Here is a 19,660-nt window from a genome sequence, read left to right on the forward strand (position 1 = left end):
CAATAAACATGAATTAAAGTCCTAAGAAGACCTCTGAAAAAGTACCATACTCTGCTTGTCATTAGCAGACATTACTCAATTCTAGTTAAGTAACCTTTTCTGGATTAGACATATATCCAAATTCTATTACATACTGTTAGCTTGTTATTAATAAAGCAATACTGAGTAAGAAACCCTACATTTGAATTACCTATTTCAATTATCTGGTGGTGGCACAGCTACCAAATAGTGGCAATGAAGGCCAAGGATAGATTTTATTAGGACCCTATCTCTTCTTAGAGCCCACAGTACAGTAGTCTTACAGGCTCATGAAGAACACTTTAATCCATAGCCCAAGACCAAGTAACTGCAATGAAACGGACAAACTATCACAGTTAAAGATATGCTAGAACAATGAAATTTTAAAAAACACGGACATCAAGTTAGCTTCATAAACAGTTAAATCCCAAACCAATTCTTATGCTAGTAAGTGCCCTGCGTTATCATTAAGAACTGAGAAAGACTTACTGTCCAAAGTATTTGTTAATTGTTTATTTATCAAGAGGAACTATTTCTTAGCCCACATATTCATGTGTCATAGTTCAGGAACACAAGTCAGTGACAAACTTCTAGGTAATTCAACCTGAAGAAATTCTGTGAAGAGAAACACAAAGGCTAAGTTAGTGATAAACACTCTCTCAATACCATCTTTGAGGATCAACTGAGGTCTATGCCTACTAGTAGACTTCACACCTTGATCACTCACCCTTAGCCACAGAAAAAGCACAGTTCAGGCTACCTGGACTCCAAGTTTCACTCTCCTTTATGCTCCTGTAAGCTCCCTGACCACTCTGAATAGCCTCTTTTCCATTTTGGGCATACCACACCTTACTCTCATTGCTTGTGTGCATTGAACAAATTCTGCTTTTTTCCTTCTCCTTCTCAATTCTATGTCCACCACCGCCCCCACCCCCCGCCATTAACCCTTATAGCCACATACTGTTTCTGTTCCAAGCCATATTTTTGTTCCTGTCTCCAAATATGTTCTCTCATATAGGTTTTTAAACATAATCTTAAAAATGGTAAAAAAATCTAACAAATTTAAATTAGCCTATTAACATCTTCTGATTATAAAATGCATGCTCACCGTAAATTTTGAAGATTTCAAAGTTAAAGCAGATATGTTAAGATTATAAACAACCATTAATATTTTCTTGATTTTTTTTCCTTAATACACATGGTACCCAACTTATGATGGTTTGACTTACAATTTTTTGACTTTCTAATGGGTTTTCCAGGGTCTTAAATGCATTTTTGACTTATGATATTCTCAACATATGATAAGGTTTATTGGGATGTAACCCACATATATACAGTGCAACTGAAATGCTTATTTAGGAACACTGCCAGACAAAATAGCAGTTTCACATTCGCTGTGTCACAGCAAACTCATTTACAAGACATAAACCCAGACTGAAGTGGCAAGAAGAAACTACATTGTTCTTTTTTGTTAAATATACACATAAGACTCCAGAGTAGGAAGTCTCAAGGTACTTCATACATGCTATCAAATCAATTTAGATGACTTTTCATCAGCACACCAGTCAGTCCTTTTCTAGATAATAGAACTTTAATTCGCACTGTCCATGAGGCATAAGGACCTTGTGAATACAACAGACCAAACCAGACCTATGGAAAGACAGCTAGTCACTCGTGGACACCCACCTAACAAACTATACTGTCCCAAATACTTTTTTTAAAAAAGTGACTTCTAAAAGTGTAACATTCATAATGCCAATCTAGCAATTAATAGCATAACCTATAAAAATGATTTTGAACATAATAAGTAGTTTCATGTCAGCAAGACAGACTGTGAAGCTCCAGGCCCCCAAACCCCCACAAAAAATAATGAATAAATATATGGACCAAAAATTAACAAATGTTTAGCTTTATGAGAACTCTAGAAACCAGTTGAGCAGCAACCAAAGGAACCACCTATCCAAGAAAAAGCCACACTCAAAGTAGCAGGAAATTTCATGCCATTTTTGCTCACTCTTGCCAAATGCCCTCCTCAGTACAATACAGTCAGAAGAAAACCACCCTGGCTCTTCCCTCAGGACATAAGGTAAAGAATGAAACTGACCTGCAATGTTCTGGTTTGTGTGGAGCTGCCCAAGGGACTGCTTTCTGTCTTGCCTGAATCAGAGTACTAATGGGAACAATGGCATAGTTTGGATAGAAGGTTGGAAAGAGCTGAAAGCAATGATGGGTACCATAGCATGAGTGACCTGCAGGGGAACACAGACCTGCAGAAACCTGTGGGCAAGAGATCAGAAGCAAAAGAATGTAACAGAACAGCTAAGACTCCAAGAGGAAGCTGGAGGCAAACTCAGGAAAACTAAGAAAAACTGAAAGGCAGCTGTGTATAGGAGGAAACTAAAACTAATGCATATGCACAGGCCCAGGGACGATGGCATCCCCAGAAAAAGTTCGAGAGGACACCAAGCCTTTATGGTGCGCTAATCAGTGAAGGCCTTTCCATGCATGGAGCCAGTCTGCAAAGGGACAGGTAGCTGGTTTTGCAAATGCCTGAATTTCACAAAAGATCACAAGGCACATAAAGAAATAGGGAAACACGGACGATTGAAAGAAAGAAATCTCCACAAACCAACCCTAAAGAAACAGAGGCTGCTGACTTACTCTATAAAACCTTAAGAACAACTATCTAAAAAATGCTCAGTGAGCTAAAGGAGAATGTGGACAACTAAGCAAAATTAGGTAAACAATATATAAACAAGTGAGAATATAAACAAAGAGAAAATTATTTCTAAAAACCAAACACATTCTGGAGCTGAAAAATATAGTAACTGAATGGGGGGAGAAGGGGTCGGAATCACTAGAGGGATTTAACAGCAGACTCAGGCAGAGGAAACAATCAGGAAACTTGAAGACAAATCACTTGAAGTTATCAAGTCTGAAGAGCAGGCCGGACATGGTGGCTCATGCCTGTAATCTGGGAGGCCAAGGCGGTAGGATCACCTGAGCCTAGGAGTTCAAGACCAGCCTAGGCAACATGATGAGACCCCATCTCCATAAAATTAAACTAAATTTTAAAAGTCTGAAGAGAAAAAAAAAAAAGGTAACTAGCTTAAGATATCTGACTATAATATAACAAGCAGACCAATATAGGTATTATGGGAGTCCCAGAAGAGAAAAAGGGCAAAGAGCTTAAAAAACCAAACAAAACACCTGTCAAATGAGAATAATACATCCCACAAAACAGTCCTTCAAAAATGAAGGAGAAATTCCCAGATAAAAAAGTCAAAGGAGTTTTACCATTAGATTTGCCCTACAGAAATGCTAAAGGGAATCCTTCAAGTTGAAACAAAAAGGACACTAGTCCTCAAAGCCATGTGAAAATATAAAGTTCTCTGGCAAAGAACATAGAAGCTTATATTAAAATTTGGTTTGTGCCAGGTACAGTGGCTCATGCCTGTTATCCCAGCACTTTGGGAGGCCCAGGCAGGCAAATCACTTTAGGTCAGGAGTTCGAGACCAGTCTGGCCAACACAGTGAAATCCCATCTCTACTAAAAATATAAAAATTAGCTGAGCACAGTTGGGCACATCTGTAATTCAAGCTACTCGGGAGGCTGAGGCATGAGAATTCCTTGAACCTACGAGGCAGAAGTTGCAGTGAGCCGAGGTTGCATCACTACATTCCAGGCTGGGTGACAGAGTAAGACTCCGTCTCTTAAAAAAAAAAAAAAAAAAAAAAAAAAAAAAAATTGGTTTGTAAATGTATTTTTAATTCTTTTACAGGATTTAAAAGACAAAAGCATAAGAAATAACTATATAGGTCCACGTTAATGGATACATAATATATAAACACATAATGTGTGATATCAGTAACACAGGAAAAGAGGGTAGTGCTGTAAAGGAGTTGAGTTTTTATATGCAATTGAAGTTGTTTTAAGTTTAAAATAAATCGTTATAACTTTAGCATATTTCATGTAATCCCCATGGTAACCACAAAGAAAATACTGAATATAAAAGGAAAGACTGAAACATGTCACTATAAAATAAAAGAGTGAGGAAAGAAATGAGGGACAAAGAAGCTGTAAGACATATAGAAAACAAAATGGCAATACTGTGTCTTTATCAGTAATTACCTTAAATGTAAATGGATTAAACTCCCCAACCAAAAGACAATGACAGAATGGATTAAAAACCTGGATCCAATTATATGCTGTCTACAAGAGACTCGCTGTAGATCTAAGGACACACAAGTTGAAAGTGAAAGGGTAGAAAAAGATGTCCCACACATATAGTAACCAAGAGAACAGGGGTAGCTACACTAAATCAGACAAAATAGACCAAGTCTGAAATGTTTCAAGAGACAAAAAAGAACATTCTATAATTTAAAAAGATTAATTCACCAATAAGATCTAGCAATTATAAATACATATGCACCAAACATCAGAGCTCTAAATATATGAAGCAAACACTGACAGAATTGAAGAGAGAAGCAGACAGCTCTACAATAGCAGTAGAGGACTTCAATACTCCACTTTGAATAATTGATAGAACAACTAGATAGAAGGATTAATAAGAAAACATAGGACTTGAACAACACTACAAATCAACTGGACTTAACAAAACACTCCAGCTAACAACAGAATACACATTTTTCCCAAGAGAACATGGAACATTCTCCAAGACAAACCATATGTTAGGTCACAAAATAAGTCTTAAATTTTAAAAGACTGGAAATCATACGAAGTATCTTTCCTGATCACAATGGCATGAAACTAGAAATCAAAACCCAAAGGAAAAGAGGAAAATCCACAAATGTGTTTAAGTTAAACAGACTCTTAACAATCAGTAAATTAAAAAATAAATTACGAGGAAATTTTAAAAAAACTGTATCAACCTAATTTTACTTAAGAACTAGAAAAAGAGGAATTAAACCCAAATGTAGCTGAAGTAAATAATATTAGAGATAAACAAAATAGACTACAAAGAGAAAAATCAAAGCCAACAGTTAATTCTTTGAAAAGATCAAATCGACAAACCTTTAGTCAGACTAATAAAAAAAGAGAATCACCAAATAACAGAGGGAACACTACAACTGATTTTACAGGTCTAAAAAGGAGTGAGAATGCTATGAACAATTATATGTAAACAAACTGGATGACCTAGATGAAACAGAAATACACAACTCAAAAAAAATTTTGTGGGGGAGTGGGGACAGCATCTCCTCCCTCTGATGCCTAGGCTGGAGTGCAGTGGTGCAATCACTGCTCACTGCAACCTTGACCTCCCAGGCTCAGGTGATCCTCCCAGGTAGCTGGGACTGCAGGCCCATAACACCCACATTATTTTCTGTATTTTTTTTTTTGTAGAGACAGGGTTTCGCCATGTTGCCCAGGCTGGTTTCAAACTCCCGGGCTCAAGCAATTCACCTGCTTTGGCCTCCCAAAGTGCTGGGATTACAGGCCTTATGAGCTACCACACCCACTCTAGAAACACAACCTATCCAAGACTGGATCAGGAAAACAACAATCTGAACGTCTATAACTAGTAGGAATTTTTAATCAGTAGCCAAAAACTTCAACAAAGAAGAGTCCAAGACCATATGGTGAATCCTACCAAACTTTTTTTGAGACAAGTTCTCATATTCTGTTATCCAGGATGGAGTGCAGTGGTGTGATCATAGCTTACTGCAGCCTTAAACTCCTGTGCTCAAGTGAACTTCCTGCCTCAGCCTCCCAAGTAACTGAGACTACAGGCAGCTAACTTTTTATATATGTGTGTGTGTGTGTATGTGTGTGTGTGTATATGTATGTGTGTGTGTGTATATATATATATACATTTTTTTTTTTTGGTAGAGATGGGGTCTTGCCATGTTGCACAGGCTGATCTCTAACTTCTGGACTACAGTGATCCTCCTTTCTCAGCCTCCCAAAGTGCTGGGATTACAGGCATGAGCCACCATGCCCAGCTCTCTACGAAACCAGCACCAATCCTCAAGTTTTTCCAAAAACAGTGAGGAAAAGGGAACATTTCCACATTTATTCTATAAGGCCAGCATTATCCTGATATCAAAGACAAACACACAAGAAAACTATAGGCCAAATCCTTGAACACAGATGCAAAAATCATCAACAAAACACTAGCAAACCAGATTTGACAGCGCATTAAAAGAATCATGTACTACGATTAAGTGGGATTTATCCCTAGGATGCAAGGATAGTTCAACATATGCAAATCAATAGATGTGACATACCACACTGACAGAATGAAGGATAAAAAACACATCTCAAAAAATGCAGAGAAAGTATCTGACAAAATTCAACATCCTTTCATGATCAAAACTATCAACAAAAGGAATGTACTTCAACCCAACAATGGCAAAAAAGGACAAGCTAGTATACTGAACACGGAAAACGTGAAAGCTTTTCCTGTAAGACCTAGAACCAGACAAGGATGCCCACTCTTGCCACTTCTATTCAATGTAGTATTGGAAGTCCTAGCCAGAGCAATGAGGCAAGAAGGAATAAGCAACATCCAAAAAGGAAAGGAATAAGTAAAACTATCTGTTTACAGATCATATAATCTTACCTCCAGCAAACCCTAAAGATTTCTAACACACAAGTGTCAGAATAAATGAATTCTGCTAAGTTGGAGAATACAAAAATCAGCTCTTTCTATACACCAACAATGAAGGAAATAAAAGAATTCCTAATAAAGGAAATTAAGAAACTAATTCTATTTATAATAGCACCAAAAATAATACTTAGGAACGTATTTAACCAGGAATATGAAAGACTTAAACACTGACCTAGATGAAACAGATATATAACTGTACACTGCTAAAAAAAAGTTAGCAAATCTCAATCATGCAATCCCCATGGTAACCACAAAGAAAATACAGAATATACACAGAAGGAAGCAAGAAGGAAACTGAAACATGTCACTATAAAATAAAGGAAAAGTACGGAAAGAAATGTGTGTCCTTGGACACACTGTTTTGATTATAGTAGTCTCCTTTTATCCAAGGTGATATGTTTCAAGACCCCTCCAGTGAATTCCTGAAACTATGGATGGTACCAAACCCTACACAGCTATGTTTTTTCCTATATATACACATACCTATAGTAAAGCTTAACTCATAAATTAGGCATAGTAAGAGATTAGCAACACTAAAAGAAATTAAAGATGCAAAATACTGCTAAAAGAACTTAAAGATACAAATAAGAGGAAAGACATCCATTAATATTGGTAAGGTGTCCATACTACCAAAGTAATCTACAGATTTAATGCAATCCCTATCAAAATCCCAATGGCATTTTTTACAGAAATAGAAAAATCCATCCTAAAATTCACAGACTCTTAAGGAACCACGAATAGCTAGAACACTCTCCGGGCAGGGGGGAAAAAAAGAACAAACCTGGAGGACTCACACTTACTGATTTTAAAGCATACTACAAAGCTACAGTGTAGCAGTCATCCCTTATTTGTGGTTTAACCTTCCACCGCTTCAGTTCTACCCACAGTCAACTGTGGTTCAAAAACAGGTGAGTACAGTACAGCAAGATATTGAGAGATCACATTCACCTTTTATTACTATACACTATAATTGTTCTATTTTGTTATTGTTGCTAATCTCTTACTATGCCTAATTTATGAGTTAAACGTCATCATAGGTATGTATGTACAGGAAAAACAACATAATATATAGGGTTTGGTACTATCTGTGGTTTCAAGAATCCACTGGAGGGGTCTTGAAATATATCTTAGATAAAACGGACTACTGTAATCAAAACAGTGTAGCACTGCCCTGAAGACAGACATACAGACTAAAGAAATAGCCCAGAAATAAACTCTCACATTTAGAGTCCAATGACTTCACCAAGGTACCAAGACCATTTCATGGAAGAGGACAATCTTAAATGATTTTGGGAAAACTGGATACCACATGTAAAAGAATACAGTTGGATTTTTACACCCTAGACAAAAATTCAAGTGAATCAAAGATCTAAACACAAGAGCTAAAACTATAAAAGTCTTAGAAGAACACATAAAAAAGACTTCATGACATTGGATTTGGCAATGACTTATTGAATATGACACTAAAAGCACACAGAACAAAAGTAAAAATAAATTCGACATCAAAATTTCTGTGCATCAAGGGACACAACAGAGTGAAAAGGCAACCAATGAAATGGGAGAAAATATTTATAAATCATATCTGATAAGAGGTTAATATCCAGAATATATGTAGAACTACAACTCAACCAATAAACAAAAAACTAAATTTCAAAATAAGAACTGAATAAACATTTCTCCAAAGATACCATACAAATGGCCAATAAGCACATGAAAAGATGCTTAAGAACACAAATAATCAGGGAAATGCAAATCAAAACCACAATGATACCACCTCATACCTATTAGGATGGCTACTATCAAAAAATACCAAAATTATGCCAGGCACAGTGGCTCATGCCTGTAATCTCAACACTTTGGGAGGCCGAGGTGGACGGATCGCCTTAGCCCAGGAATTCAAGCACAGCCCAGGTAATACGGTGAAACCCTGTCTCTACTAAAAATAAAGAAGTTAGCCAGGTGTGGTGGCACATGCCTATAGTGCCAGTTTCTTGGGAGGCTGAGGCAGGAAGATCCCTTGAGCCTGGGAGGTTGAGGCTGCAGTGAGCCATGATCGCACTACAGCACTACAGCCTGGGTGACAGAGGGAGACCCTGTTAAAAAAAAAAAAAAAATTAACAAGTGTTGGGGAGGATGGAAAGAGTGTAAAATGGTGCAGCCACTATGGAAAATGGTACGGCAGTTTCTTAAGAAATTAAAAATCATATGATCCAGCAATTCCACTTTTGAATATACCCCAAAAGAATTGAAAGCAAGGCCTTGAAGGAATATTTGCATGCCTAGGTTCACAGCATCACTCACAACAATCAGAAAGTGGAAGCAACCCAAGCGTCTACTGATGGATGAATGGATAACAATGTGACACAACTAAAATAGATCATTCAGCTTTAAAAAGAAAGGAAATTCTGACACATGCTGTAACATGGATGAACCTTGAGTACACTACGCTAAGTGAAATAAGCCAGTCACAAGAAAACAAATACTGTGTGATTCTACTTATGAGATGCCTGGGGCAGCCAAATTCTTAGTAACACAGTGGCTGCCAGGGTCTGAGTGGAGGTGTGAATGGGTTGCTTAATGGATATACAGTTTCAATTCTGTAAGATGAGGAGTTCTGGAGACCAGTTGCACAACAATGTGAATGAATTTAACACTACTAAACTGTACAATTAAAAATGGTTAACATGGCAAATTTTATATTATAGATGCTCCTTAACTTACCATCAGATTACATTCTGATAAAACCATCATAAGTTTAAAATATTTTAAGTTGAAAATGCATTTAATACACCTAACCTACATCATAGCTTAGCCTTCCCTATCTTAAATGTGCTCAGAACACTTATGTTAGCCTACAGTTGGAGAATATCATCCAACACAAAGCCTAGCTTATAATAAAACACTGAGTATCTCACACAACACTACAGAGTACAGCATCAGCTGTTTACCCTTGTGATTATGTGTCTGACTGGGGGATGTGGTCATTGGTGCTCCCCGACATCACAAAAGTATTGTGCCACTTATTGCTCATGTGGACAAAGATCAAAATTCAAAGTACGGTTTCTACCAAATGTGTATCACTTCCACACCATCGTAAAGTCAAAAAATCTTAAGTCCAAACATTGTAAGTCAGGGACAGTCATCTGTATTTGCATTTTACCACAATTAGAAATTTTCTTTTTTTTTCAGTAACTTCAAATGACCATATTACCTTTATATTCCAAGATTACTTTACACTCTGAAAGACACCAGCCTTCCTCATCTCCTCAAAATCTTTCATGACATCATAGTTTCTGTAGAAATCTGCGTATGCCTTCTTTCTTCGATCAGCCACACGAAACTAAAAAGCAACCATCCATTAGAGTTTATTTTTCAGATTACTGGAAATTAGATTCCAGATTATAATATCTAAAGACAAGGTAGAACACATGTTTTTGTTCACCCTTTAATTTAAACCCTACATTTCCTAAGGGGTGGAGGTGGTGGCAGATAAAAAGGAAGACAAAGTCTAAGAAACTGCTAAATTTGCAAAGAAAAGAATGGGGAATAAGGTGTCTATTTTGTTTTGCTTGAGGTTCCCGTATACAAAGGGCGGGCGGGGTTCAACAGAGAAAGAACAAATGAAGATTCAAGACAAAAATGGAAGGTTTAAGTGACTTATTATTTTTTTTAAAGATGGGGTCTCGCCTGTAGTCCCAGCTACTCGGGAGGCTGAGGCAGGAGAATGGCGTGAACCCGGGAGACGGAGGTTGCAGTGAGCCAAGATCTCACCACTGCACTCCAGCCTGGGGGACAGAGCAAGACTCTGTCTCAAAAAAATAAAATAAAAATAAAAATAAAAGATGGGGTCTCCCTCTGCAGAAATACACAGAAATCATGCTACTTGATGGAGTAACGCAGTAAGAATCCTTTACCTGACCAGTTTTACTGCTTCACTTCTATTTGAATTCCTGATTTCTTCCCAGTAATAAATCAAGAGGCAGAGGCCGGGCGTGGTGGCTCATGCCTACAATACCAGCACTTTGGGAGGCCAAGGGGGGCGAATCACGAGGTCAGAAGTTGGAGACCAGCCTGGCCAACATGATGAAACCCCATCTCTACTAAAAATACAAAAATTAGCCAGGCATGGTGGTGGGCACCTGTAATCCCAGCTACTTGGGAGGCTGAGGCAGGAGAATTGCTTGAACCCGGGAGGCCTCGGAGGGTACAGTGAGCCAAGATTGTGACACTGCACTCTAGCCAGGGTGACAGAGCAAGAATCCGTCTTGAAAAAAATAAAAAGAGGCAGAAGCGCAAGTGCTGGGGGCCATCATTACACGTACAGTTAATTTGGACTCTCCCTACTTCACTTAAGTCATTCATCTGACAGAGAGACAGCAAAAACCCACCTTCAAGCCTAAAACAGCCTGAAGGCTGAAAGGCCAGACTGTTGGACCCAGATCCCACGACCCTGAGGGAGAGCTGCACATTTGCCCACCCTTTCAGGACTGATTCTTTTTGAATAATGGCCACAGGCACACTGGGGGAACAGGGTGGAACCAGGAGAAGCTGCACCTTGTGCAGTGGGGAGGAGCCTAGTCTCTTCAGCTCCTGTGTGGTAGCCTGGTATTCAATCTGTGAGGTGGGGGCCTGTTACCAGGACCCCCTCTCGCTTTCCTGAGAGTCTGCTTTCTTTTTTCCTTTTCACCCAATAAATTCAGCCCTCCTCACCCTTCAATGTGTCCATGCGCCTAATTCCTCCTGGTCATGACACAAGAACCCAAATTTAGCTAAACTAAGGAGCAAAAATTCTGCATCACATCCATCCCTTCTACAAACATTTACTTCATGCCCACTATACATGGCCAGGCACCAGGAACCTCAAGGACCAAAAGACTTTTTGTGCTTGTCTCTCCAAAGAGTCCCAAAGCATAGGTCCACTTAGTGCTCTCACTCAGTGTTCCATCTCCTCTTTGCTCTCCCAGTTCTCCCTAACTTTTTTTTGAGACAAAGTCTGGCTCTATCGCCCAGCCTGGAGTGCAGTGGCGTGATCTCGGTTCACTGCAACCTTCACCTCCCAATTTTTTTTTTTTTTGAGACAGAGTCTCGCTCTTGTTACCCAGGGTGGAGTGCAATGGTGCAAACTCGGCTCACTGTAACCTCCACTTCCTGGGTTCAAGCAATTCTCCTGCCTCAGCCTCCCGAGCAGCTGGGATTACAGGTCCCTGCTACCACACCCAGCTAATTTTTTTGTATTTTTAGTAGAGATGGGGTTTCACCATGTAGGCCAGGCTGGTCTCGAACTCCTGACCTCAGGTGATCTGCCCGCCTCAGCCTCCCGAAGTGCTGGGATAACTGGCATGAGCCACTGCACCTGGCCTCGCCTCCCAATCTTGGCTGACACCTCTGCCTCCCAGGCTAAAGCCAACCTCCCACCTCAACCTCCTGAGTAGCTAGGGCCACAGGCACATCATGTATTTTTGCATTTTTAGAAGAAATGCGGCTGGGTGCGGTGGCTTACGCCTATAATCCCAGCACTTTGGGAGGCCGAGGTGGGCGGATCATGAGGTCAGGAGATGGAGACCATCCTGGCTAACACTGTGAAACCCTGTCTCTACTAAAAAATACAAAAAAAAATTAGCCTGGTGTGATGGTGGGCACCTGTAGTCCCAGCTACTCGGGAGGCTGAGGCAGGAGAATGGCGTGAACCCGGGAGGCGAAGCTTGCGGTGAGCTGAGTTCACGCCACTGCACTCCAGCCTGGGCAACAGAGTGAGACTCCCTCTCAAAAAAAAAAAAAAAAAAAAAAAAAGCCCAGCTGATTTTTGTATTTTAGTAGAGACGTAGTTTCTCCAAATTGCCCAGGCTGGTCTTGAACTCGTGAGCTCAAGCAATCTGCCCACCTCAGCCTCCCAAAGTGCCAGGATTACAGGCATGAGCCACCAGACTCAGCCCCTCTCCCTAAACTTGCAAGGCTCAAATTCCACCTCCTCTATCAAATAGCTATGACCCACAATAACTGAACCACAACATCCCCCAAAACTATTCTTTCAGTTATGTTCTATCTTGCAATGTCTTCTAATTTTTTTCACCTCCCCAACTTGACTCTAAGTTCTTTAAGAACAGAGATTTAGCTACATGCCTTTTGTGTCCTCCAAAGCACTTGGAACTCTACATTACCCAACACTGTACTAAATTTTATACACTGCCTCTTATTCAACAGGTCCTTTTAATAACCTATTTGTGTGTCAGGCACCCAACAACAGGGTGCCACAGTAAACAAAAGACATGGTACCTGCCTTAATGAGGCTCACAGCCCAGTAAAGAATATAAACACTAAACAAAAATTAAGTACGAAGAGTTACAAAAGCAAAGCTCTGAATTCTTTCATGGGGTATTATGACAAGAGTGATAAACATATATATTATCAAAAACATTTTTATGGAAAAGTTGTAAATATGCAGCCTTTGATTAAAAATAAAGGGCATAACAAAATCCACATTTGGCAGTGTTAAAACGCAATTCTGTGACAATTACTCAAGGTGTCAAACAGAACTATAATCGGCCCACCATTCCTGCACGTTCCACACTCATGGATTCAAAATAATAAAAAAAACTACAAAATTAAAAATACAGTATAAACTATTGACATAGCATTTACATTGCGTTAGGCATTATAAGTACTCCAGAGATGATCTGAAGTATCGACAGGCCTCCTGAACCAATCCTCCATGGATAGAGGGGCAGCTATGCTGCCTTCCCAGCCCCTCTGCATACGAGCTTCTGTAATGGGTTGAATTGTGTTTGACCAAAATTCATGTGTTTAAGTCCTAACTATCAGTACCTCAGAATCTAAATGTTTTTGGAAATAAGCGCTTTATAACTAAGTTAAAATGAGGCCTTTAGGGTGGGCCCTAATCCAATATGATTGATGTTCTTTTAAGAAATTCAGCAGGCCAGGTGCGGTGGCTCACGCCTGTAATCCCAGCACTTTAGGAGGCCAAGGCAGGTGAATCCCTTGAGCCCAGGAGTTCAAGACCACCTGAACAACGTGGCCATCTCTGAAACCTCATCTCTACAAAAAATATAAAAATTGGCCGGTTGTGGTGGTGTGTACCTGCAGTCCCAGGTACCGGGTGACAGAGTAAGACCCTGTCTCAAAGAAAGAAAGAAAAAGGAAAGAAGGAAAGAAAATGAAAAGGGCAGAAAAAGGAAAGGTAAAGGAAAAGAAAGGGAAAAAAGTTCAGCCACAGATATATGCCCACAGAGGACCCTGTGAAGACAAAGGGAGCCATCTACAAGCCAACAGAGGCCTCAGAAGATATCAACCCTGCCAACAGATTTCTAGCCTCCAGAACTGCGAGCAAATTTAAGGCACCCAGTCTATGGTTCTTTGTTACGGCATTCCAGCAAACTAACAAGCTTCATTTAAAGATGGAGGACAAGCTATAGTTCCTGTCACACTGAGGTGAGTGCAGAAAGGGTTAGAAGGAAACACATTCCAAGGGGGGGTTTCTTTAAAATATTTTTCAACCAAAAACACATACTTTATGACCTTTGGCACAAAGTAAAAAACATACATACCTTATACAAAGCTGCAACCCCCAGGGATAGCACGAATGCTACAGCCATATGATTTCGCAGACGCCTGGCCAGAAGGCCACGCATCCGAGGTTTTGGCAAAACTTCGGGAGCCATGGTAGTTACTGTCCTTGATACGTATGCCAACCTTAAGAGATTCAGAAAATACAATTAAGTACAGAGTTTACTTAAGCCACAAACTTGAGAATGGCCACCTGGAAGCATTGATTGGAGTTGCCCTGAATATACACTCCGATTAGCAGCAGTTACAAATGAATGTTTTTCTTTTTTGGCAGAAACAGGGTCCAGCTATGTTTCCCAGGCTGGTCTTAAAACTCCTGCCCTCAAGTGATCATCCCACCTCGTCCTCCCAAAGTGCTGGGATTCCGGCCTACAAGTGAGTTAAAAAAAAATTAAAGGGAATTCCTAAATTGTTTATCAAAAATTTACATTAAAATAACAAGCTACTGACTGACTAAACGCTGTCCTTTGTGTCACAAATTCAGGAATAAGATTTGGGTTGAGACATGGGTGAGGGGCGGGACTGAAGTCCAATACTCAGGTCTCTGCGCCCTGCATACCTCATGTAGCTCTCACTACTCTGAGCTTTTTTTCCCTTTCTCGGGTAAAATAATAAAAGAAAAACTCAGAAAAGATATCAAAAGGAATTCTCTTGCATAGTACATTTTACCACCTAGAGAGGCACAGCACGACAGTGGATGGATTCCTCCCACAAAGCCTAAGCTGTCTCTTGGCTTAGCCTGTTTCATCTTGCCCCCGCCCCCCATATACTGAGCGACTACCCTAAATAAACGCGACTAACTGCGGCACAGTGGTAATGGACGAGCAAAGGCAACAAAAATCTTTCCCAACAACAAAAAAAATAAGCAATAGCTCCGCATTCGTAATTAACGATTGCAAAACCATTTATGGAACATTTTCTCTTCTAAAAATTTTCTGTCCACTCGTTAAACCTTCGCGACAACCCTGTCAGATCACGAGGCAGGTGTTTTCCACGGTCACACGGTATACCATTAAAACCTGGGCGGGAACGCGGCAACTGCCATGAGGGCCCAAATTCCCTAACTGCTCCTTTGCCCAGCCTCACCTAAAGACCTAAGGGGCCTAAAGACTCTTGCGTCCCTGCTGGCCTTCAGCTAACGCGGCCGGGGGTAGGATGGGAAGCCGTGGGGCGAGGGAGGTTGCAGGAAGCCCATCCTTTCCCTCCTGCGACAGGCACGGTGACCCTCCTCCAGCTTCCCAGCTCTAATTTAAAACGCTGCCACACAGCGAGCGACGCTGCCAGCTGCTTCGCCTACACTGACCCTTGCGCCTCACGACCAGCTGCAGAAGAAACCACCACCCCTTTTCTCACGGGAGAAACACTGGGGCCAGATAGGTCAAATGACCTTACCAAGGTCACAACGGCTGGGAAAAAGTGCAGCGAGTACCGGCCCCGGGCCAGTTCACTCCGAAGCCAGCTGGGTTCTAGAGGGTCCCACAGCCCACCCGGCTTCGGTGGGGCCGTCGCAACCCACCCCGGTCCCGTGGTCCGCCCGCCGCCCTCCTCAGGCCGCAGCGGAAGCGTGAGAGGCCTGAAGCTTCACCACGGCGGAGACACAGAGTCAGGACTAAATCCGAGGCAGAGAGAAAGAGAGAGGGTGCCGTTGTGACAACCCGAAGTGTCGGGGTGGGGATGCAAAAGGGACCAGACTCACCTCAACACCAACGTCCTTCCTGACTAAAGGAAAAACTGACGGTGCTCCAGCCGCGCGCAGGCGCAGAATAAGAGTGCACCGCGAGAACGCGGCGACGGTAGCCGAAGGAGTTCAAAAGACCTCTAGCGCGCCCACCGCAGGTGACAGCCGAAGTTCATTTTCGTGGTCTGCTTCTTTCCTGTGTGACCTTGCAAAACGGGCTTGACCTCCTTATTTATCGACCTCTTTATCTTCTTAGTAAATTGAAGATATTAGTCGTACTCATACACAGAGTCCCAAACCATGTGCACAAACCGACATTTTAATTATAAGCAACCTTACGCGAATAACCGTTTGGCTTGGGTAAAAGTGAAAAAGCCGACTTCTAGGAGCTCATAGCCCAGAAGATGAGAAAGACAAACAGATTAATACCGATCCCATGCAGTGGGCACTACCACAGAGATGTGGCCCAGCTACTGCAGAAGCAATTCTCTACCTGGCAAAGCTGAAGACGTTTTGATAGAGGGGCGGTATTTTTGTGTGTTTCTTAAGAAAAGAAGGGTTTTGAAGGAAGGCAACTGGAAGTTCGTGGAAAGTGGTGTAGAAGGGTGAGGCTCTTGTGCCTTGATGATGCCGGGCTGTTTTTATTGAAATAACCTGAATTTGCAAAACATTATTTAAGTCAACCCATCAAGCCCTGTGGAAGATAGCTGGGACACAACAGATGCATGATATTGAGTCAATATATACACTGAGTACCTACTATGTGCCAGATTCTGCTAAACAAGAGGACAGATCTTCAGGGAGGCTCATTCTGGTCAGGGAGTCTTTGTCCTCAACCTATTAACAAACACTCTGGAGGGTGAAACCTGGCCACAAAGAAAGGTGCTAATTGAGGTTCAAAAGTACGTTTGGACTTTACCAACGTTTTTCAGTCCTCTTATCAAGGGTCTACCCAGCTGAAAATCTTTGCATGGAATTTATCCAGAGAGTAATTTCTTTCTGCTTTCTTTCCATCCCTACCCCCAGAGAAGAAGTGGTGAACTTCAGAGTTCACAGGGATTAGTGTATGTGAAACCATCAGGGAAAGCTTCAGACAAGACGTAGAAGAGATGGAAGCAGAGCTGAGTTTCAGTCTAATGGAAAGCCTGGAAAACTGGAGAAATTGGAGAGACAACATTGGCTGGGAGAACATGGCAAAGACAGGCACACTCAAGGCACAGAGCCTGACCTGAGTGAAATACTGAGTGTTTGTTCTGTGCTTCCCTAGCTATCCAGTGAACCATAGTGAATGACTGAGGGTGACACGTGAATAAAACCTGAGCAATAGGGATGAAGACAGACATGCTACATATAGGTTCTGTTCTAGAGCCGAACAGACCTGGATTTGAGTCCCAGCTCATCAACTTGTAGCTGGCAAATTTCTTAATCTTTCTAAGTCTGCTTTCTCCTCTAAAAATTGTACCCATTTTGTTGGGTTGTGATGTAAATTAAATGGGATAATGTATATGCAGCTTGAGTATCCCTTATCTGAAATGTTTAAGACCAGAAGTGTTTCAGATTTTGGATTTTTTCAGATTTTTGAGATTTTCAGACTTGCAGAATACATGCCAGTTGAGCATCCCAATCTGAAAATCTGAAATCCAAAATGCTCCACTGAGCATTTCCTTGAGCATCACATCAGTGCTCAAAAAGTTTTGAATTTTGGAGCATTTTGGATTTCGGATTTTCAGATTAAGGGTGTTCAACCTGTACAGTGCTTGACAAACAGACATTCTGAATATGCATTCCTCCCTGTGTACTTTTGCCTGTCCTGCATTCCTTCCATCTTTCTTTTAGTAGCAGTGCTTAATTGTCTTTCCAGTAATCAATCCTTCATCACTTCTAGCCATGTGATTCTACAACAGTCAAATCTTATTCCAGACTGGGTGTGGGTGGCTCACACCTGTAATCCCAGCACTTTGGGAGGCCAAGGCAGGCGGATTACTTGAGCCCAGGTGTTGGAGACCAACCTGAGCAACACAGACTACCATCTCCATAAAAACTTTAAAACTTAGCCAGGCATAGTGTAGTTTATGCCTATAGTCCCAGCTACTCAGGAGGCTGAGGCTGGAGGATCACTTGAACCCAAGAGTTGCAGGCTGTGGTGAGCTATGACTGCACCATTTGCACTCCAGCAAGACAGAGTGAGACCCTGTCTTTAAAAAGAAAAAGAAAAAACATTATTCCAATTGAGCAGATGACCCAAGAGTAGCCAAGCAATGTAGCCCATCCCCTTGGCCACAGTAATTTGTTGAGAATGGGCACAGGATTCTGGCCAGGCCAGTGAAACTCAATTCTATGACTTCTGTTGAAACTACTGGGGGAAAAGATCTCTTTTTATAGAGAGAGGAGTTTGCATTGGGTTGGAGTAGGGGTCTTGCAGATCTGTGAGAGTATAAGGCCAGAAGGTACTGTGTGCCTATAATGCGCCAAGCACAGCATATGACAAAATGACATGAAAAGCCTCATGAAGCTTTCATTCTAGTGGGCTTCGAGGAAAAAACCAACAAAAATAAAAAATATATCTAAAGGAGGTAAGTGGAATGGAAACAAGAGAGTAGGGGTAAAGAAAGTCTGTGTGAAGAGGTATCTTTTTATATTGAAAGGTTGATGAAACAACTCATGAAACAAGCTCATGGTCTACACTAAACTAAAAGATGGCTCAGTGGAAAGACTGGGCTTGTTCTGCATAGCCAGCCCTAAGGAATAAAGTAGGATGGATGGGTGGAAGATACTGGGAGTTAGATGTCAGTTAAGTATTCACCATGGCTAGAAATCCATCCCTTTCAAGGTCATCCTCAACCAGAGACACATCCACTTGGGGGAGACAAGGATCCCTTAATTGGTAAAGAGGCAAACCAACAGTCTTGTTCCCACTATGTCTTTCCATTCTGGCCTTGACAATCACCAGGTCAGCATGTTACCTTAAAATGTGTTGATAAGATGCCACTTTTTAAATACAAACTTAGGGGGAAGTTGGGTCCAGGGTAGGGAAACAGCTGGCTGCACGGCAAGAGTGATGCCATCTTGAAGAAAAACTGCCATGATGACCGATGTTTGACTACTGCATACCAAGGTGTTTCCACGGCATGGATAAACCCTCATAAAGATGTTTATCTAACCTCTCCAGTGGTCACAAGTTTTGCTAGAAAGTCTGAGGCATGACCAGCTGCACGTTTTACCAAAAAAGCTTGCTATATAGAGGATATTTTCTGGAGCACAGGTGCGGGGATCTACCATCCCTCAGCCAACAGAGAGATTGTTTCTGTTCCTAAGTCCCTTTTAAACGTTTCTTCCTGAGAAACTGGATTTGTCAGTCTCTCTCTTCAGCCTTTGGGGACAAGTTTGCGTAGACCTGCTCACCACTGTTCCTTGTTAACTGTGAATCCTGCCCTTAGGACAAAACACCCTTGACCATGAATCTTTCCCTTAGGCAGATTTATCAGCCTCTTTTTCAGCCTTTCAGCTTCCTCAGACTTTTGGGGGTAGGTTTGCCTAGGCTGCCTACCGCAGCACACCCAGGAATATCCTGGCTCCTCCATCACTATCCTGCTCTGAACATGCTTTTGAGAAAACCTGACCTCTCACCTGTGCTGCAGCCTTTCCTATTGTGGAAAGCGTATACAACACCTAGAAAGGCAAATTACAATGCCAAGAGCTAAAAGGAACGAAATGGACCCTGAAACAAATTAGGCAGTAGTCACTCGAAAGA

At 41.4% G+C, this 19,660-nt stretch overlaps 1 protein-coding gene across 2 annotated transcripts; it reads right to left on the reverse strand.

Moving 5' to 3' along the window:
• Window positions 1-516: 516 nt before the first annotated feature.
• LOC129042027 (cytochrome c oxidase subunit 6C-like) lies at window positions 517-16,029 on the reverse strand. 2 transcript variants are annotated; one of them, XM_054497616.2, is made up of 4 exons: window positions 15,928-16,029; window positions 14,213-14,357; window positions 9,862-9,990; window positions 517-633 (listed from the first exon to the last, which is right to left on the reverse strand). In XM_054497616.2, exons 2-3 carry the CDS (start codon window positions 14,324-14,326, stop codon window positions 9,877-9,879), a joined length of 228 nt encoding a protein of 75 aa, XP_054353591.2. In that variant the 5' UTR covers window positions 14,327-14,357; window positions 15,928-16,029; the 3' UTR covers window positions 517-633; window positions 9,862-9,876. The 2 variants fall into 2 exon arrangements, with proteins under 2 accessions (XP_054353591.2, XP_054353590.2); XM_054497615.2 differs by lacking the exon at window positions 15,928-16,029 and adding an exon at window positions 15,624-15,647.
• Window positions 16,030-19,660: the final 3,631 nt, after the last annotated feature.

This window comes from Pongo pygmaeus, chromosome 7 (genome assembly GCF_028885625.2).
Source record: "Pongo pygmaeus isolate AG05252 chromosome 7, NHGRI_mPonPyg2-v2.0_pri, whole genome shotgun sequence".
NCBI classification, from domain to species: Eukaryota; Metazoa; Chordata; class Mammalia; order Primates; family Hominidae; genus Pongo; species Pongo pygmaeus.

Bases quoted from the DNA above. Each gene is read 5' to 3' on its own strand.
- LOC129042027 (XM_054497616.2), bottom strand. From the start codon at position 14,326: ATGGCTCCCGAAGTTTTGCCAAAACCTCGGATGCGTGGCCTTCTGGCC. The intron at 9,991-14,212 runs GTATGTATGTTT...GTTGCTTTTTAG, and splicing joins GGGTTGCAGCTTTGTATAAG to TTTCGTGTGGCTGATCGAAG.